General features: G+C 36.1%; 1 protein-coding gene across 3 annotated transcripts in view; it reads right to left on the reverse strand.

The window, feature by feature from the left end:
• Positions 1-2,456, reverse strand: part of SPAG16 (sperm associated antigen 16) — a 1,059,797-nt gene extending 1,057,341 nt beyond the window's left edge. The window contains exons 1-2 of one of the 3 annotated variants that reach the window (XM_064373028.1): positions 2,258-2,413; positions 553-585 (exon numbers count right to left, since the gene is read on the reverse strand). Coding sequence is in view for 1 of the 3 variants with exons in the window: in XM_064373027.1 (XP_064229097.1) it covers positions 2,258-2,393 (136 nt within the window). In the remaining 2 variants the exon portion in view is untranslated. Of the gene's footprint in view, positions 1-552; positions 586-2,257 lie in introns of all 3 variants that reach the window. The other 2 variants (XM_064373027.1, XM_064373029.1) reach the window with 2 other exon arrangements.
• Between the last annotated feature and the right edge of the window lie 20,163 nt (positions 2,457-22,619).

The raw sequence follows: 22,619 nt of genomic DNA on the forward strand, positions 1-22,619 counted from the left end.
AACTCTTAATTACCCATGTGAAGAGAGCCCAGAGATACAGAAATAACTGGTATTCACAAGTAATTCTCAAATTTAATTTCAACTAAGAGTTGAAATGACTAAACTTCTTCCCTCAGCATGGTATATAGCAAAATTGATTGGTTAAATGTTTTAACTGTGTATCCCCTGACTACTCTTTCATTAAAATACAAAATAGTAGTTAATCAAAGAAAGAAGAAAAGCAAATGGGTTTGATAATTCACAAAATTGATAGTAAAATCCTAAAAAGTTTCAGTTGTTTATATGTGTTAAAGTTCAAATAAGTGTGATTATTTGAAGAAGTCTTCATAAGACAGGTTTGCAAACTGCTACATCTTGGCAGGTGTGACTCAGTGATCTCCCTGCAAATTAAGTAAACCTGATTTTCATTGCTGAAAGTTGTGTTATGTTAGACTCCTATTTCACAAAGATATTTGCAAAAAGTTACCTCATTGTGTCAATCACATGTTAACAATTAAACTGTTTCCATGGAAATCATTTTAATGTAAACCAGATGACAAGATGCCTGGTTACCATTCAGTAGCAAGGACACTGGATATAGATAAGCTTCCAAAGAATTGTGAAAAATCATTGTTTAACTTAAAGAGGAATATTACTAGAAAAGACAGCCTGTTCGATCTATGAAAACAGTATAAAACCTCATTTATGACACTAAAGCACCCATATATTTCTTACAAATTGATTTCAAGTGATTCGAATTTCTATTCCTGTAAAAGTCATTTTTGCACCCAATAAAATACTACCTCTTTTCTTTAATCTTTCAACTAAATTCTCAAAGCTCTCTGTAGTGTGGATGTGTACTGAGCCTGAGTCAGGACAGGTTAATCGGCTTGTCAAAGGTCACAAAATGAATCATTGCTGGATTTCGGAAATCTTGAATTAAAGTTGGGTAGGATTATAGTTGGACAAAAAAAATAAGATTAGGCAGATTTTGGAGTTTCCTTGATATCTTTAAGAACTGAACAGATAATCATCTCTTTCTTACCTGCCTGAATAAAGGAGTTAGACGTCTTTTTCTCAGGAACTCTCCCGGTCTCCCTAGTAGGGATTAATCTATATAACTAGAGGAAGGGAGTTCTAAAGTCTTACACAAGAAATAGTGGACCTAATTATCCACACATGGCTATTCAATTTTTCTGGGACTTCTGACAAAAATCGCTCATCACTATCTGCTTTCTTCCTAACATCTCCAGATCATTATTTACTTGCTCGGAAAAAAAAAAAAAAAAAAAAAACAGCAACTATTCTATTTTTATTAATTAGGCAAACTTGAAACTACCCAGGAAGATGATGCTATCGAAACTAAGCATTTAAGCACTGAATAACTGGACCATTGAACAGGACCATGGGTTGGGTATCGAGCTTCAGCTCCTTAAAGTCCAGTGGCAGAGGTCTTTCCCTAGCCTCCTAACTATACTGGGGTGGATAGTATTCCATTATGTAGACTTATCGACTTTGCTAAGTGCTTTTTAGACTGCTTAAAAATTTTTCAAGATTTTAAAAGATGTATAAGGTTAAGTTTGCAAATATAATGGAAATGCTGTATATCTTTTGAAGTGATAAAATCCACGTTGGAATTTTAAAGAAAATACGTTGTAATAATGCTGTTGTAAGTAATATTTTAATGTCTCTTTGCCTGTTTTCTATTTCAGCACATTCATTGTGGTGAATGTTCATAGCATTATAACTGCTTAGCCACTGAATGATAACATTAGTTAGTGGAAATTGGAAAATTTATTTGTGAAATTCTGCAGAATTCATTTTTCTATTTCCAATATTTGCTGAGGTTAAATAAAAATTTTCAAGCCATTGATGTAATTAAAAAAAAATTGTTTAATTTGTTGCGACGGCTTTCTGAAAGATTGAGGGCTTATTTAGAAAAGCCATTATCTGAAAGGAGGGTCGAAGCAATTTTTTTCTGCTGTCTTAACATAAAAAGCAAGCCTCCATCCAAAATTTGAGTAGTTACTAAGTATGAGGGCTTGGAAGGTCTCCCAACTCTTCTAACAACAGGTACGGGACACTTTGCACTAAGGGCGAAAATTCAGTGAGTGGCTCTCAGGGAGACCGTGGTGGCAAAGACTTTGACGTCCAACACAGGCTTGTCCAGCACGGTGGATCCAAGCCTCAAAGGGCGCCCTCAGTGGGAGGCCCTCGCGTTCCTCCCAACACCCATTACCCGCCAGCGCAGTGGGCCGTCCCTCCACGGGAAGGATACGTTCCAAGTAGTAGGCGCCCTCGGCGGCCACCGCATCCGCCGTGTCCCTGGCGTCCCCGGTTGCCGTCAAACCCATGCCCAAAGCCTCTTCCAGGACTCTCAGAGCGGAGTTGGGCATCCCTCGCTGAGCAGCCATCTCTGGCGCTCCGGTCCCCCGCGACCGGCAGGCCCACAGCGGTCCCTAAGGGCAACAGCGAAAACGCTGCCCAACGGCCCCAGGCAGCTCTCGCGAGATCCCGAAATCCCTCACCCCCCCTCCCCGCGGACCCGCCCCGGGCACGGAAGTGTTGCCGGGAGTCCAAGGAGCTGGCGCCGTCCCGCGCCTCCTCGTTACCGTGGCAACCTTGTTGCCTGGTTAACGCGAGAGCTGGGGCGCAGCCCTCGGAGCGGACAAGATACAAGAAACAATCGGCTTGCAATGCCCCTTCCTATCCAGGCAGCTTGGTTTTCTTTCGCTTTGACCCTATCATTTCTTTCACACTTCATTGTCTTTGAATTCCCTTTCTCTTGATTATTTTGCCTATTAGCAGTCCTCTAATTTCAGATGTCTGTAGATTCCCAAGTGTTTCCAGGGAAAACTACTAGAAAAGGGGAAGTTACTTTGAATTACTGTAATAAAATAAATATTCATTTAAAAAAAAAGAACACAAAAAGAAAGGGGAAGTTCTAAACACCTGAAATTTTTTTTTTAATGAAAAAATAAGTCCTAAAAATCATAATTGAGAGACTGACCCAGGGGAGCTACCGGACGCTCCTCTGACACTTAGCAATAAAGAACTATGGTGTTCAGCTTTGTCAGTCCCTTTCTTGTGATCTTTAATGCATTTATCTGGACATGTGTTTTGAGTTTGGTTCCATATACTGAGACTTGGAATCGTATTTGTAGCACTGATTCTCACCAAGGTAAAAACAGTTGCATAAAAATTATACACTACAAATTTGGTCCTAACAAATGTATACAGTTGACGCTTGCCCGATCATGTGTAGTTCTATTGCTATTAGAGGATCTCCCTCAGGTTATATTGCATATGTATCAGAAGCAAATTCAAGGCCCCTTTCCTTGTAAATATTTTTTCTTTTTTTTTTCCTTAATTTTTATTTTAGGTTCAGGGGTACATGTGCAGGTAAACTCATGTGGCAGAGTTTGGTGTACAGCTCATTTTGTCACCCAAGTACTAAGTGTAGTACCCAATAGTTATTTTTCCTGATCTTCTCCCTCCTCCCACTTTCCTCCTCAAGTAGGCCCCAGTGTCTGTTGTTCCCTCTTTGTGTCGATTTGTTCTCATTATTTAGCTCCCACTTAGAAGTAAGAACATGCAGTATTTGGTTTTCTATTCCTGCATAACTTTGCTAAGGATAATGGCCTCCAGCTCCATCCCTGAGAGGATATGATCTCATTCTTTTATGGCTGCATAGTATTCCATGGTATATACGTATAGCCATTTCATGGATTGTTTTTGTCTGTTACAATGGCACATCCATTTATTGTTTTATGGATGTAGTATGTCATCTTCTACAGATATGTTTGTCTCCTGCCTCTTCTGTATGACCTTTAATTAAGTTCTCTGAGCCTTAGTATCCTGTTCTGTAAACCAGAGATTTTAATACCTACCTTACTAAAATATAAAGAGTAAATGAAATATGTAAAAAGCACTTATTACCATGTCTGGTATATCGAATGTTTTCAGTAAGTAATCGTTAATAAAATTTACTTAAAATGTTGAATGAATATGCAAGCCCAATTGTAATTATATTTATAAGAAACTTAAACATATAGAAACAGTTTAAGACAAAAAATATTTTCAGAAACATTCAGCACTCAAACAAGGGAAAGAGTTTAATAGAGTCAAAATTAATAAATTCTGACCTATATCCCCTGCTTAAAGCAGAGGATAAATGGGAAAAAAAATTCTTCTCCAAAGAGTTCAACAAAAGAAGACTTGTAACTGAAAGAAGTATCATTAACTACACTCTTCAAAAAAAATAAAAACCTGTAAGTCTAATTCTATGAAGTTTTCAAGTAGCCAAAGTTTTAATTCAGAGTTACTAATTTGATTATAGCCATTTCATGGATTTCAGAATTGGAAGACACCTAAGATATGTGTGGTTCAACTGCAATTTGAAACATATTTCACAGGCACCTAAGCAGCAGTGGTTTTAAAAGTTCCAATTAGAAGCTACATTAACATTTTAGTTTTTAAACCTTTTGGTCTCTACAATGGTCTAAAAAGCAACGAAATAAAAGCAAAAAATAACTTTAACAAATATAAATAGAACCAATAATTGCCTTCAGATAAAAACATGATACAACGTATTAGGAGGACTGCTAATATCTTAAAACTAATATGGATTTTCAAGGAACAAATTTGAAAATAAATGTGTTACATTTGAATTCTTATTCTGTTAGTAACTAGTTTAATTAAAAAGAAGTCTGAAAGCTTTGCTAAGAGAAAACAAAAACTTCATACCACAGTAATTGTGTTATAATGCCTTTCCATCCTATAGTATTTCCTTTTTAATATACTTTACAAACTTCCTTGAAGTAGAAAAAAACAGTGCCTTAATATTTTGATGAATGAACAGCAAACTATCTACTTTCCCTTTGAATATGTTACTGAAAAAGTTGAATAAAGAAAACCAACGGAGACAGTAAAAATAAAGCAACAACTACAAAGGACAACAAATTTTATCCCCTCCCAGCCTAAATGCTCCATTTGTGTAAAAGTGAAATTACTTTTAAAAGCAAAACCAGAAAGGAAGGTGACAATGGATGTACTCTTTGCATTTGCAGATTTAAAGCAGAAAATAATCACATTCAATAATATAGTAAAGTACGATTCCATTTTCAGAAGTTATAAGCATTCATTTGCTATAGATAGAGTCCAAGCCATTTACTGATGCATCTTTTTATAAAAGTAACTATCTTATTTTCTTTCAAAACTTCACAGTAAGTGGTAGCCAATTTTAGATTTCTGGATTCACAGAAGTAGTAGTAATTGGCTATGGTAGAAAATTATCATTTCAAACATACAGAATATATATTTCGCTTTTTCACTAACAATCACTTGAAAACTTATTTCTCTAATGTTCTGAGCCCATGTAGTTCAAACAGGGTCAATCCTCTGTCTCTGGCAAGGAACATATGTCCCAGGTTTAAGCCAAAAGAATCTCTCATTATTCTTGGCTACTGTGGTCAGTACTGAAGTTGGCATGTGTCTTAAAAGGAGCCAAATTAGATTTGGTAAGAATTTTTGGAGATTTGTGGAGATTCTTATTCTGCCCCTTGGGACTTAGTTCTGTAGTTACTACAGTATCATTGCAAGTATGAAGAAATTATCTAAGAATTGAGTCAGCATGTAAGACCCAAGTGGAGAAAGAGAAAACTTGAGCCCAGATGCCATCACTTGAACCTCTAGTATACACACATATATTTCTTTGCTCTGTCAGCTGACAGGGCCTAGAAGCAACAACCCCCCCTTTACAATGAGCACTTCAGATTTTAGTTTTTAATACTGTTTTCTAATGAAAAGGTTAGAGGGCTTCTTGGAGAAATGGCTGGTTTTAGGGCTGGACTGGGAATAAACAAGGTGAGCCTGGAGGATCTTATAGTTCCAGAAAGTAAAAAAGATCCCACTTACAAAAAAAAAAAAAATCTCAAAGTGATAGACATAGGTCAAAGGGACACTGCAGCCAGTTGTCCTAGGTGATGCTAGGACAATTTGAGCAACCAAATTAATAAAGTCTTACTGAAGTGTAACTCAAAGTATAAAATACGTATCTGTGAGTCCATACTGATATAAATAAATGACTAAATGATGGGTAAATGAATGGAGAAGAATGGGCAAATCTCCTGTGAAGAATAGTTTTAAGTAATTTATGTAGATACTCTGCATTCCAGGAGGTGAAGCACAGCTGCACATTCCCTAAATATAGACTACACATAGTGAGTTCCTTATGTAGTAAAATCCCAACTTGACAATGCAGAAACCTGATAAACATCACCTCACCCAAGTGATTAAGATTAATATCAACAGTGATAAGTCATGTTGACAGTATGTACCCTTGGTATGATTTGATGAGAATGGCACTTCATCTCTGTGATCTTACCCCCAAAGCCCATAACCATGAACCAATCAAGAGACAACATCAGATAAATCTCAACTGAGGGAAACTCTACAACATACCTGACCCATACTTCTCAAAACTATCAACATCATTGTATCAGTCTGTTTTCACACTGCTGATAAAGACATGTGCAAGATTGGGCCATTTACAAAAGAAACAGAAGAAACAGATTTAATTTGACTTACAGTTCCATGTGACTGGAGAGGCCTCATAATCATGGCAGAAGGCAAAAAGGAGCAAGTCATGTCTTACATTGACGGTGGCAGGCAAAGACAGCTTGTGCAGGGAACTCTCATTTTTAAAACCTCAGATCTCATGGGACTGATTCACTACCACAAGAACAGTATGGGGGAAACCACCCCCATGATTCAATTATCTCCCACCGAGTTCCTCCCACAACATGTGGGAATTATGGGAGTATAATTCAAGATGAGATTTGGGTGGGGATGCAGCCAAACAATATCATTCTACCCTTGGCCCCTCCCAAATCTCATGTACTCACATTCAAAACCAATCATGCCTTCCCAACGGCCTCCTTAAGTCTCAACTCATTTCACCATTAACCTAAAAATACACAGTCCAAAGTCTCATCTGCGACAAGGCAGATCCCTTCCACCTATGAGCCTGTAAAATCAAAAGCAAGTTAGTTACTTCCTAGATACAATGGGGTTACAGGCATTGGGTAAATACAGCCATTTAAATGGGAGACATCGGCCAGAACAAAGGAACTACAGGCCCCATGCAAGTCCAAACTCCAGCAGGGCAGTCAAATTTTAAAGCTCCAAAATGATCTTCTTTGACTCTTTGTATTACATCTAAGTCACACTGATGCAAGAGATGGGTTCCCATGGTCTTGGGCAGCTCTGGCTGCTTTCACAGGCTGGCGCTGAATGTCTGTGGCTTTTCCAGGTGCACAGTGCAAGCTGTCAGTGGATCTACTATTCTGGGGTATGATAGACAGTGGCCCTCTTCTCACAGCACCACTAGGCAGTGCCCCAGTAAGGACTCTGTGTGGGGCCTCTGACCCCCACATTTCCCTTCTGCACTTCTTTAACAGAGGTTCTCCATGAGAGCCCCACCACTTCAGCAAACATCTGCCTGGACATCCAGGTGTTTCCATACATCCTCTGAAAGCTAGGCAGAGGTCCCCAAACCCCAATTCTTGACTTCTGTGGACTGGCAGGCTCAACATCACATGGAAGCTGCCAACACTTGAGGTTTGCACCCTGTGAAGCCATGGCCCATGCTCTAATTTGGCCCCTTTCAGCTATGGCTAGAGTGGCTGGGACACAGGGTACCAAGTCCCTATACTGCACACAGCATGGGGACCCTGTGCCCGGCCCACAGAACCACTTTTTCCTCCCACACGTTTGGGCCTGTGATGGGAAGGGCTGCTGTGAAGTCCTCTGATATGTCCTGGAGACATTTTCCCAATTGTCATGGGTATTAACACTCAGTTCCTTGTTACTTATGCAAATTTCTGCAGCTGGCTTGAATTTCTCCTCAGAAAATAGGATTTTTCTTTTCTATCACATTGTCAGGCTGCAAATTTTCCAAACATTTATGCTCTGCTTCCCTTATAAAACTAAATCCCTTAACAACACCCAAGTCACCTCTTGAATGCTTTGCTGCTACCCTAAATTCAGATACCCTAAATTATCTCTCTCAAGTTCGAAGTTCCACAAATCTCTAGGGCTGGGGTAAAATGCCATCAGTCTCTTTGTCAAAACATAACAAGCAAAGTCACTTTTGCTCCAGTTCCCAAAAAGTTCCTCATCTCCATCTGAGAGTACCTCAGCCTGGATTTCTTTGTCCATATCATTATCAGCATTTTGGGCAAAGCCATTCAACAAATCTCTAGGGAGTTCCAAACTTTCCCACATTTTCCTGTCTTATCTGAGCCCTCCAAGCTGTTCCAATCTCTTCCTGTTACCCAATTCCAAAGTCACTTTCACATTTTTGGGTATCTTTTCAGCAACCCCCGACCCCTGGTGACAATTTACTGTATTAGTCTGTTTTCATGCTGTTGATAAAGGCATACCTGAGACTGGGAAATTTACAAAAGAGAGAGGTTTAATTGGACTCAGTTCCACATGGCTGAGGAGGCCTCAGAATCATGATGGAAGGCAAGGAGGAGCAAGTCACATCTTACAACAATGGCAGCAGGCAAAGAGAGCTTGTGCAGGGAACTCCTGTTTATAAAACCATCAGATCTCATGAGACTTATTCACTACCATGAGAACAGTATGGAGGAAAACACCCCATTATTCAATATTCTCCCACAGGATTCCTCCCACAACATGTGGGAATTATGGGAGTACAATTCAAGATGAGATTTGAGTGGGGACACAGCCAAACCATATCTATCATCAAACAAGAAAAGTGGGAAACTGTCACAACCAGGAGATCCCTAAAGAGGCATGCTGACTGAACGTGACGTGGGATCCTAGGGGAAAAAAGGATATTATGTAAAAACTAAGGATATCTGAATAAAGTATGGACTTTATTAAGTTAACAATAATGTGTCAATAACGGTTTATTTGATGTAACAAATGTACTATATTGATGTCAGATGGTACATCATTTTCTTAGTAGGGAAAACTGAATATGACTATATGGGAAATTTCTATATTATCCTTGCAACTTCTTGGTAAATATAAAACTATGCTGAAATAAAAAATTAATTTTAAAAAAGATGCTTGAACCTTTATTCTAGCATTTCCATAAACAAGCCCCACCATTGCCCTTTCTTTTGAAACAATAAAGATCGGAGAACTGGAAGCGTCTTTGGGATGCCCCCGCAGCTCTGCTCCCATCCCCCGTTTACATCTTTGGCAAGCACGGGGTGGTAGCTAAGCCCCTGTACCCCGCCCTGGTCACATCTTTGACAAACATGGGGAAAGAGCTGAGCCCCTGAGCCCCGCCCTGGTTACATCTTTAGGAGAAACACCTAATGTAGGTGATGGGGGGATGGATGTAGCAAACCACCATGGCATGTGTATACCTATGTAACAATGCTGCACGATCTGCACATGTACCCCAGAACTTAAAGTATAATTTTAAAAAAAGGAAAAAAAAATGTTTTAAATATATTTTAAAAAAGAAATGGAAGTCTAACTTGGAAAAGCATTATGACAATTCTAGTTGTGAACATTTAACACACATCTAATACCCACTTTGAGCAGTGGAGATTTGCCTGTGAAAATTCCACTGTTTGATATGCAGTGGGGTATATAGCAATTTCCAAGACAGTCTTGCTGGATAGAGTCTTCTTCGAGCCATTGCAAGTTACCATGATCCTCAATTGTCACATCTGATACCTGAAACAGAGTAGACTTATCTGAAGTATTGTATAATCCATGATTGACTTTAATATGTCTTAACATGTCTACAATTATGCATGTTACCAGAAAGAAGAAAGAGAGAGAAAGAGGGAGGGAGGAAGGAAGGAAAGAAAGAAGGAGAAGAAAAATTTTTTTCTGAGCATATAATACAATGCTCAATTCTTTGTGGATAGTGGGATGCAGAGTTTGAATTGTTCCTTTTATAAAAGATAACTCCTTTTAGCTCCATTCCCTTCCTGGAGGTAGAAAAGTAAGTTTGGTAGTGAATAGGCCAGTCAGTACATTAGATCCAGGCTGATCAGATCCTGGGACTGTTGAGACAGATTCTTGTGCACAGAATCACACAAATCAGAGATTCAGAAAACATGAGAGCAATGAAAGCTAAGACCCAAATGTGAAATACTTAAGGGTTAGTCAGATTTTAATTACTTTAATCAAAATAATATATATTTTTTAAAGAGACAGGGTCTCCCTCCATCACCCAGGATGGAATGAAGCGGCATGATCATAACTCACTGCAGCCTCAAATTTATGATTCCAGGCAATCCTCCCACCTCAACCTCCTAAGTAGGTGGAATAGCTGAGACTACAGGTACATGCCACCATTCCTATCTTTTTCTTTTCTTTACTTTTTTTTTGTTGTTGTTTGTTTGCAGAGACAGGATTTAACTGCATTGCCCAGGCTGGTCTTGAACTCCTGACTTCCAGTAATCCTCACACCTTGGCCCTCTAAATTGCTGGGATTATAGGAATGAGCTACCATGCCAGGCCCCAAAAATGTATTTTTTTAAATTATAAATCACTTCAGTTCAATATGTGTACTTGCTTTAAATCCTACTTTCAATCTAAATTACTTCTTTGATTTTAACTGAGTTAAGATTTAGAGGTACCCTCCTACCTGACACAGACACACCCTGATTTCCAGGACTTACATATTTCATAAATCCTTGTCAATAATTTTATTAATTAATTAGGCACAAGCAGATGATTGCAAAGTTTTCATAAAATTTGTAGGTGAAAAATAATTTGTGTTTACAAGAACATCACAGGAACTTTAGAGACAGTAGTTGCTGATGACAGACTAGAGCAGGAGAAAGGTTTCCTGAGACAAGGATGGTACAATTATGCTGACAGTTATGAAGGCTCCAATTTTCCCTGCTTTAACTACAAACTATGAAAACTGACATTTTATCAATATTCCCTAACATTATTCTTGCATTTACAGCACAGTGTTATTTTTAAATTCTTTAATAACTCCAAAATCCAGACAAAGTTTACTTATGTAAATCTACCCATTCATTACCATTTTTTCATATTTACATACTTTAAACAGTCAATGACTTGGAATCACTTTTTTGTTTTTACATAGAAACATTTGAAACATTTAAAAAGAAATAGAATACAAAATATTCAGATGAGCAAACTTAGCAGCTAGGGAACATTTGAATAGGGATGATTGTTCCCAGAAACTGAGAAAGTTGAAAATTATTGCTGGTTGATCATGAATTTATGAACATGTAATAAACATCCCAGAAAATCCAATGGCCACTGGATTATAAATTTGAATTTAGAGGAAAATAAATATTCTGTTTGCTAATAAAAACTCCAGTCACAAAAAACTGCCTCTTTTTGGTAAGACTACTCACAATTTTGGCTTTTGAGAGTGAAAAGTAATGTGGAAAGTGTGTCTGAGACAGTATTCCTACCTGACCTTACTGTGAAGGCCACTCAGCTAATTGCCCTCTATCACTCAAAGCACTCCCACACCACTGTTACCCACACAGTTATGCCTGAACTCTGCAGACACCACCCACATGAAGGCATCTACTTCTTGGTGTGGTGAGTGGGCACAAGATGAGGTCTTAAATTAGGAGCAATTCCATGATTTTTGCTAGTTTTCCAATGCTGAGAATATTAGAACAATGACACCTAACACGTACTGAATGCTATATCTGGAATGTTTTCATTTGATCCCACAATAATCCTTTGAAGCAGTTGCTGAGGCAGCCGTGAGAAAACTCAGATGTGGACAGAATACTTAGCCTGCACAAACTACCTTGTTTAAGTAGTGCTAATGTCATCACCCTGGGGCATGCAATTGTCTCTGATGCAAGAGGATTAGCCTGGTAGTGAAGCTCACCAATATCCCTCCTCACCCGTTCCATTTTGGAACCACTTTTCCTCTTACTTTTTTTCTCTGCATACAGTAGAGAAAGCCCTTCCCTTGGAAATAACCTGTTCCTTCAAGATTAGGATATTCTATCACATTAATCTACACTAAACTCTAAACAAATAGAGAGTGGTGATTCGGTTTTTCTCCCTCTCAAGCAATTATCTCTTTTCTTCATAAAAAATATGTTTCCCATTTCTTGTATGGCTTTTCAAATATATTTTGCTATAAAGTATGTATAGTAGACCACCAATTGTGTAAAGCAAAGTAATACGCATGCTGGTATAGTCTTGTATACTTTTTCTTAACAAACTATTTCAGAAATTGATCCATGTTAGTATATAAAGAAATGGCACATTCTTTTTAGTAGTTATATACTACTACTCTATATAGATATATCGTAATTTATTTAAACAGACTATAAGACACTTTACTGGGGGGGGGGTTGTTTTGTTTTGTTTTGTTTTGTTTTTATGAGTCTCACTCTGTCTCCCTGGCTGGAGTGCAATGGCACAATCTCGGCTCACTCCAACCTCCACCTCCCGAGTTCAAGCAATTCTCCTGCCTCAGCCTTCCGAGTAGTCGGGATTACAGGCACCCACCACTATACCCAGCTTATTTTTGTATTTTTAGTATAGACAGAGTTTCACTATGTTGCCCGGGCTGGTCTTGAACTCCTGACCTCAGGTGATCCTCCCGCCTCGGTCTCCCAGAGTGCTGGGATTACAGGCGTGAGCCACCGCACCCAGCTCACTTTTCTGGTTTTATTTAAACCTTAGCACTCCATCAAAGCTGGGAATAAGAGCAATCATCTTCCCTTATTTCTAATTGAAGCTGATCAGAGTGGAAGGGTCAAGAATGTACCATATACTCTACAGGAAGTACTCCTGGTCAAATTTTCTGCCTCTGGAATACTTAAGCCAATTTATTGTTGATTATTAAAGCTTCTTTTATACACATACTAAAATATTTACCATTCAGAGTTTTATAATTTGATTGGGTCTTAAAATATTAAAAATTTAAATGTAACACAATTAAAGGTTCAGAGAGATTTCTAAAGCACTCTTGTAGAAAACCTTGTCTTCTTACTATTTTCTTGTTTTCTTACTCTTAGTATACATGGATGCTCTTCTTCAAAGTAACAAAAAAAAGTTACCTTTTAAAAAGTAAATGCTTAAGTTTTAGTGCTTGACCAACTAATTAACATAAGTGTCAAAATTATTTACACCTTTACCAGAACTCTTTTTGCACCTACCATTCTTTGGAGTAGCAATGAAACTCCACAACTGTAATGAGGGAAGACATGTATCTTTTCAGTAGTGTCACATTTCTAAACCAACTGTTATATCACGGAAGGTAAGCATCAGTGAGTTGGCATCATTTTTCCTGATTCATGATCTTTGGCATAGTCATAAGACACAGAATGTCTGTTGTGGAACAATGGCTGCAGATAAAGGTGAGGATCAACAGTCAAGCAGGAATTATATGCAGAAGTCACTACAAGCCATATTTAGGCACTATATATAGACCTCATCCTAAAATTAGTAGTAAGCCACTGACGTATTTAAATTAGAGATTAAAATGGCCAAATAACAGGGGCCTTAACATTTAAGAAATTATTCATAACTTATGCTTTGAATTAAATACATAATTATACATATATATACATATATACATATATTTGTGATGTATTTATTAAATGCAGTCTTCTTCATTTCTTTTTTGTTTGTTTCATTCTTCCACATCTTCTCACCCTTCCCCGCATATCAACTAGCTCCCAGGAAAGTCAATGATTTTGAAAATATGATACATGTTCTGTATTTTTCTCCATGCTCCTTTGCAGCTCACCAGGGCCCTCAAACATCACTTCGTGTTCTTGGTAAGTAGGCTAGATTGCAAGGCTAATCAGTTTTCTCACACTGAGCAGTTTTTCTCTTGTCACAGTTTTAACAACATAGGTCAAGGAGTTGACAGTTTGACAGCCTATCACAACTTGACTACCTATTGCATAACTCCTTGTTCCCAGCGGGAGGGGGGCTAGCTTCTTTGCTGCATACTACAGATTTTTGTTTACTCAAAAAGTACGGGACCCTTGGCTCTACTGTTCCATTCTATAATGCAACCCTCTGCTTCTGCAGATGTCAGGTGGCTTTTCATGTCACCCCTGTAAGACTCCAGGACAAAGGGAACTATTACAAATATGAAAATGATCATTCTGTTTGATGTGCCATGGGTAATAAAGCTCTTAGTTTCTGAACCAGGAGTTTCATGTTTTCTATCAATATCCGTAAAACACAAGAAGACTAACTTGTTAGTTTGCAAATAGAGTAAAATCTCAGACCCTTTGCAGTATTAATATTCATATAATTCAAATATGCATATTAGATATAAGTAGAGAACTTTTTTGTTACTTTATGTTTTACAAAAATGGATGACATATTTATCTTCTCTCCTGTTGCTTTTCTTACTCAAAAATGCCTTATAGAAAAGCATCCTAGTCAACCTGTATTAATACAGTTTATTTTCAGTTGCTACATTTTATTATTTGATGTACACATAATGAATGTATTTATTCTCCTCTGTATAATGCCACCATGAGCATTATCATAATAAAATTCATGTATATGTAATTTTAATTAATGGTGCTTTGCTTTCTAAAGTTTCTGAGAATTATAGAAGAGCTGGATCAAAGGATGTATTTATTTTTAATTTCAATGGCTATTGCCAGATTGCTTTCCTCCAAAACTATAAAACCTCACATTTCTATCTGCAATGTATACATCTACAGCTTTCTCTTTAATTTTTGATTCTCCTTTGGGATAACCTGATATCTCAATATTACTTTAATTTCCATTCCTCAACAAATACTGAACTATATAATGTCATTTTTATGCTTGTTGACATTTCAATTTACAATATTGTAAAATGTTTTCTATCATTTTCCTATTTTATTTTTTATGTTTATTTTTTGGAGACAGAGTCTATCACCCAGGCTAGGATGCAGTGGCACAATCTCCGCTCACTGCAACCTGCACCTCCCAGGTTCAAGCAATTCTCCTGCTCAGCCTCCTGAGTAGCTGAGATCACAGGTGCGTGCCACCACACTTGGCTAATTTTTGTATTTTTACTAGAGATGGGTTTTCACCATGTTGACCAGGCTGGTCTCGAACTCCTTACCTCACGATCCTCCCACCTCGGACTCGCAAAGTGCTGGGATTACAGGCGTGAGCCACCATGCTGGGCCTATTTTCTATACTGTTTTTGTCCATTTGTAAATATTGATATTAGGCCTCAGCCTATCAATTCTATTACAAATATTCTACAATTAAACATTTCTACAATTACCATCTTGTTATTGACTTTATTTCTAATATATTGTGAAAAGAAATAGTTTTCAAATTTCCTGTGGTTAATGACTATTTTTTAAAATGTATACTGAGTTTACAGTCTTGATTAAGAATATTTTGTTAAACCTTAGATTGTATAAACACACTCCTTGATATTTTTACAAGGTTCTTACTTTTTATTTTTTATATTTATGTCTTTAATTCATCTAGAATTCTTTTTTGTGTAAAAGATAAAATAGATTCCAATTTTATTTCTTCCAGGTGGATAGATAATAATACCAGATATGTTTTTAAAATAATTTCTTCCTTCTCATTGATTATCTCATTTTATACATAAAATTTTTATTTTTATGAAATTTGTTTATAAAATATGTTTTCTATTCTATAATCTTTTTGTCTGTTTCTCTATACCAATGTCATATTGATTTGTATTTAGTGGTTTTCAGTTTCGATATTTTGATATCTGGAAAGTCAAGATCCTTTCCTTGGTCCTTTTGCATACTCTCTTAAGCTCTTTCAGACAATAAACAATATTATTTTATACATTTTCCCCTCCCAATGAAACGTTTTGGGATTCTAACTATAACTTAATTTATTAATTTTAGAAGCAGTGACTTTCTAATGATATTAAATCTTCCTAAGACACATTAGGCCTTCTCATTTATTGAATCTTGTTTTTTGTCTTTTAATAAAATTTCATGTTTTTATATCATGAAATATTTCCATTCCAAACATATATTAGAATAATAAAAATCATTTACTATATACCTTTTTCAGAGATTAAACAAGGATTCTTTCACTTGAGAAAATATATTATATACAACTCTCAGTTATTTTGATGAGTTCCCTGACATAAATCGCTTAATTCTGTTCTATGAAGTATTCTCTACTACTTCATTTCATTTGACTTGTTTAATAGTGATTGGATTTAGCCAGTGACCTCTAAAAACTATTTTCAGGTAAAATTCTATTTAATTTTTAAACTCATTTCTAATCAATATATCTGCATCGGTTGTTTCTTCTTGATATATTGTGCTATAAAACACCAAATAAATAACAAAGAAACATGGTACACTCAAATAAAGGAATTAATAATTTAAGATCCTGATTGATTCAGGTTTAATCATTTCATACTACTTTCTCTTCCTACAGACCCCTATAGGCTTCCATTTCTCTCTGTCTCCTTTCTTCGCCTCCCTATATTGAAATTTCAGATGATTTAAACTCTATATGTGGGGTTATTTTTTGGTCTTCAGAAAAAATAAATAGAGTCAAAAATCTAATAATTGTAATAATATTCATTCAATAGATATTTGTTTATTTTATTTACAATGCTCAGTGCTGCACATTAGTCCAAACAGAGAAATGCATATTTAAAGCTGAACAGCATATGGTTCCTTGTGTCAGGAAGCTTACATTCTAATGTATTAGTCTAATCTGAAAAATTACTCTAGGAAGTTGCATTTTAGTAACATATAGTAACCAGGAAATCAGACAAATGTTACCAAAACAATGACAGGGAGGGGTGACACAGCTTGGGTTGAGAATAAAATGAAGACTAACAAGGAGGAAAAAAATCTCAAAAATTAGGAAAAGAAAAGTGAATCCTACAATATATAGTGACATGCAGGTATACAGAATACATTTTGAAAATAAATTTTAAAATTTCTGATATCATTGTTTTGTTTCTACTTAAAACTGTAATACTGATCATATAATTTGAAGGTACAATTATCTTTTTTCAAGTGGCTCTGAAAAGTTCTCTACATGTAATGTTCAGACCAGCAGCAGCAAGATCACTTGAAAACTTGTTAGAAATGCAAATTCTTACATTTATTTCACTAAAATCATTCCTGTATTTCTATTTATAACTATTTATAAATAGATGATAATTCTTCCCAATACACACCAGCTAGTTTAAAAACAGAAGGTCATCCAGGAAAATGACAGTTCCATATTTCACAAATAGGTATATGCAAATTCAGTGAAACTGGCAGAGATTTAGTAAATATTGCTAGTTTAACCTGAATTTAATCATTCTCAAACTATTTGAAAACCCTTGATTAATCTAATCACTAAATCAGAGATGTGAATAATTTGCAGTTCATCAACTTAAAGTCTAGAATTTCTGAGACTACAGGAAGTATCCATTTATCTTTCTGAGTGTCAAATTTTTAAAATAGTATTTCTACTTCATTTCGATTTGATATTTAAATAAATGTGTGAGCATAAACAATATATGGTATTAAAAGGCAAATGAACTTAATTAAAACAAAAGATGGAGCATCACACTACCCAAAAATGGGAATTAGTGATTGGTTTTATATAAGTTAGTATGCTGTTTTATTTACTTTAAAATATATTTGTTCTCAAACTATAACAGCAAAAGAACAAACATAGCTATCTTCATTTTTGTTTAAGGGGTCTTTACTCATTACTATACATAGGCAAGGATAATTTTAGAGCACTGAGATACTACGCAAAAACACCAACAATGTAGTTTTTTAAAACTAACCCTGGAATTAAAGGATAAGTATGTAAACAACTACTTTTTATTAAAGATTTATAGGAACATTGTGACTTGATCAAGGGCAAAATAATTTCCAGCCTCCTTAGACCCTTGCTGGTGCCCAGATGTCTGCGATCATTAGTCGCCTCTACATCCCAACTCTCTTCTCTTCCCCCCACCCTTAACATAAAAAGAGCCTGATATTTGTGCTGACTTATTTTAGGATGCAAGCCCACCATCTTCTTGGTTTGCTGGCTTTCCAAATAAATCTGATGTTTCTCCCACCAACTCATGTCTCCCGTGCTTGGCTTTTGAGCAGTGAGCAGCTGAATCTGGGTTTGGTTCTAGTTTTATGGCACCCAGTGTGGGGCTGTGTGCCTTGGGTGTCCTAACCTGCCTAATTTCCAATGGATGGAGCAATCAGCCACAGCAGTGTTGCAGGAATTACCTATTCACACTACTAGGCAGATCAACAACCACTCACAAGTACCAGCTGCTAATGGCTAGCTGACACCATGACTGGAATTCCAGAGATGTCCCAGCAGCTGCCAATACTGCTTTTGTCTCAGAGATTCTCTCTTCTTCCTTCTGCATGGTATCAGCTGCCTGTAAAGCTTTGTTGGTGACGGGAAAAGCCTGTTGGTTCACAGGCTCCTACACTGGGTAAGTCACTCCAACATGTGCAACCAGGAACTACCTTCCCTTCCATATGGGCTTTTCCTCAGAATTTGCTGCTTTGTTTTTCTATTTGATTGGGGTACCCTGTGGAGAGAGGAAAAGTTGTTGGTCTTTTACCCAATCTGAGAACCAGGTCCTTTGAATTCGTCTGTTGTTTTTTGCTGGCCCTGGGCTTACAGTTCAAAGGCATACCAGGTTTTCTGGGACTTCAGCGGGTTACATATTATGGTCAGTTTTGTGCACATTTTAAAACCAATGGGAAAATTACAGTAAGAAAAATTCAGAGCTCAAATTGTCAATCTACAACTTTATAAAGTTAAGTAGGGTCTTCTAAAATTCTATTTTTCTATTTTCTGCCTACTTTAAATCTGTTGTTATTAAGCTACTGATGTTGATATAAAACTCACAAATTTAAGGTTACTTGGAGATTTTGGTTTACTTATAGTGTTCAGCCAGTTCTAGCTAAAATGGAAACATTAAAAACTCATTTAACTGCTCTGCCCAGTAACGCGAATAGGTAAGTCCTGGGACGCTGCCACAGCGAACTGCTCCATTACTGTTGGAAATGGGGCAAGCTAGAACATCCAAGACACACAGTCCCATGCTGGGCACTCTCAAATTGTAACCAAATCCAGGTTTGGCTGCTTGCCACGCAAAAGCCAAACACGAGAGACAAAAGTTGGTAAGAAAAAAAGCAGGTTTGTTGGGAGAGCCAGCAAACTGAGAAGATGATAGACTTGTGTCCTAAAATACTATCTTAAGTCAGTACAAATAATTTCAGGCTCTTCTTATGTTAAGGGACGGCAGAAGAGAACAGGGTTGGGATTAAGAGATGACTGATAATCACAGAAATCTGGGCACCAGTGAGGATCCGAGGAGGCTGGAAACTACTTTGGCCTTGATCAGGTCACAGGGTCCTATAAATCTTTAAGAAAACATAGTTGTTTATGTACTTACCGTTTCATGACAGAATTAGTTTTTATAAACTACATTATTGTTGTTTTTGCATTTTATCTTAGTCTCTAAAATTATTCTTGCCTATGTCCAGAAATGGGTAAAAGCCCCTTAAACAAAAATGAAGCTAGTTATGCTTGCTTTTTTGCTGTTTCATTGTTACAAATCTAAGTCAACACTAGATCTATAGAGCTACTCTAATGGTACTTGTAAGGTAGTACTGTTATTAATCAGCTTGTCAGAAAATATTTTATAATTATAGTGAACTCAAAAAATAAATAAATTGTTCAAACCATTGTTAAATCGATCAAAAAATAAATCAATGTTATTTAAGAAATATATCAACATTTTTTCAGGTTGATGAATTTTTTCTTTTGACACAGCCATTATTATTGTGCTAGGAAATTTTAATTTGTAAATTCTAAATATAACTTTTTTCCTTCTTCATTCATTTTGTCCATCATCTGAGGGTTACAAATTGTTTTCTTTACCTCTTCTTTTCTTTTGTTTCTATATTCACCTTCACAGTGCTAAGTGGAGCAATAGAAGTTTGAACTCTTACTATTTAACAGTTTCTTGTAAGTTATTTAAACACCTTAGTTATTTCACATATGAAAAATATTACAGTTAAGCTGCCAAAAATATTGAAAGATTGCAAAGCCTGACTTCAAAGTGATATTATAATGTGACCTCCCTCCAAAAGACCAGACAATTTTCTACTAAGGCTGCATTATATTACAACTGGAGCACAAGGTGTAATTAATCAGTATTCTGTTTATAAGAAAGGAAAGTTTCCAATCATTACAATGGGAGTACAAGGTGTAATGAATCTGTATTTTATTTATAAGAAATGAAAGTTTTTGACTTAGAAGAAAAAATCTCTTTCAATTGAATTTACTTCCATCGCAAGCATAGATTAAATTAAAAATGTAACATTTTCCTATTTAGAGTTGACCTTTGCTAGTGAATCACATATAAGATTCTCCTGATATATTTGAAATAATGAGTTTTGAAAGAAAAAGAGGAAGATGGAACCAAAAATAAAAGGCAATTTTATTCTTACCAATATAAATATATTAACTGCTTATAAAATAGTAAAGAAGTATATATGTAAACAGTACAATCTTGAATCAAGAAAGTTGGCTTAAAACTAACAGAGAGTGAATCAGAAAACATTAGAGAACATTTCAAAAACCTAAAAATTGTAAAACTCTAGCTGTCTAGAATTCTTTGAATAACATTATTTTGCATAGTCAGATTTTATAGACATATGATGTTTTACCTCTAAAAATTAAAAAACAAAATTTTGGTTTGTAAATGTTTCTATAATATAATATACATTTATCTAAATTCTTAAATGAAAATTTCTGCTGAGAGTGTAAGTCTGCATCCAGATGATGAAACATCATTAGTGTGAACATCTGCTATTTCACTGTCTGTAAATCAAAGGTGCATAAGACTGGTCCATTTTAAATGTCTCCAGACTTTGTACTTTGTGATCATACAGCTACTTTTCAAAATTATGTGGTTTCCTCCATTGTAGATAAATTCCTCTCTTACTTCGACGTTACTTCTCACTGTGCTTGTATATAGCATCACTCTAGAGTTTATTTTGTTCTTTCTAGTCTATAGAAGACATGTTAATATTGTGTGCAAAAGAATATTAAATATCTTCTGAAAGAAGATCTAATGAAACAATTTTTCATTAACTTAGGTGGAATTTCTTTGGCAGGAGGCTTTTTCTGTTTACCTCCTGATGGTAGGTAGAACTTCTATTCAGGAGAGATAATATTGCTTGCTGGTGAATTCCAAATGGTTGAAACGTTATCATTTGAGGGAATACAATTAACATCAGAGAAGTAATATATTTAGATTCAGACTCTTAGTGTAAACCAATTTGAGGAACAAATAAACTCTTTAATTTAAAGAATTCACTATACCGGTGTTTTTAAAGACATGTTATCATATATTCCTTAAAGGAGCCATAATAAAATAATCTTATTTAAATTTTTACAATTTGAGCAGTTCCTATTAAGAGAGATTTAAAAAACAACAAACTGTTCCAGTAATTATTTTACACGTGTTGAAAACCTCAGAATCTTAGAATCATAGAGTTTTAGAACTGGAAACTTTCAAGATAATCTTTCTGATCCTTTTCCTTTATATATGATAGCCTGATGAATAGATCAATTGTGCCGGTTTATAGTAGAACAAAAAGAAGTGGAAGCCAGTAAGCTCACATTCAGGTTTTGCTGTTCCTACTACTAAAGCATGCATTTATTAATTCTCAACAAAATAATTCTCATGTATGTCTGCTGTCAGTTCTTACACAAGACCACCAAAAAACTGTTGATCAAGTAAAGCTGAGTGATGAAAAATGCTTCAGCAGGAAATAATATCAATTTGACAGTTAAGTAATCTCTCAAAGGTGGAGAGGTTAGGGAAGAATAGAAAGTTTTAGAATTTGTGCTCACGTGATATAAGGCAGGTCTTCAAGAGGGCAACTATTAGAATTGGCAAAAGGGGGAACTAGTTAGAATTGACCAAGTTAATGCCCTCATAGTTTGGAATTTGAAATGAAAGTTTTAAAGTAAGTCTTAATAAATTAATTAATACCCTGATAGGTGATGTTTGTTCAGATGAGCAAACTAATGTTCTTACTAGTTATTTGCCCAGATAAGAAAACTGTTTGCTCAGAAAAATTACTTTGCAAAAATTTTTCTGAAGAAAACAACCAAGATGTTTATTGGTGTAGAGTCTTATTTAAAATGTCCTGGCTCAAGGTAAGTAAGTAATGTTGACACAGATGGTCTCAGATTACTTTCCGATGTTTGGTCTGATCTCAGGCACATCACTTAATCAGTTAGTGTTTCACTCTTCTCATTAGCAAAATGAAGCTAAAGCTATTACTAAGCAATCAGAACATCTCTCATTCTTTATCAGTCAGCCATTGCTACAAAAACATGTAGCAATGTTTAGAAACCACTCCAAAATTCAGGGCAGACAACAAAATATGCATATGTGACTCAGCTAGGGTTCAGCTGGTTTGGCTAGGTTCAGCTGGCCTTGACTCCAGACTTTGAGTTGAATCCAAGTATTTTCCATGTGTCTTTCATCATCCTTGGACAAGGCTACACAAAGCATGTTCTTTTTAACCACTGAAGCATATTTCAGGCCTCTGCACATGTCACACCTACTAAAATCCACATCAAACAAAGTAAAATTCAAAAATCAA

This window comes from Aotus nancymaae, unplaced genomic scaffold (assembly GCF_030222135.1).
Source record: "Aotus nancymaae isolate 86718 unplaced genomic scaffold, 86718_ANA_hifiasm-v0.15.2.pri h1tg000008l, whole genome shotgun sequence".
Lineage (NCBI taxonomy): Eukaryota > Metazoa > Chordata > Mammalia > Primates > Aotidae > Aotus > Aotus nancymaae.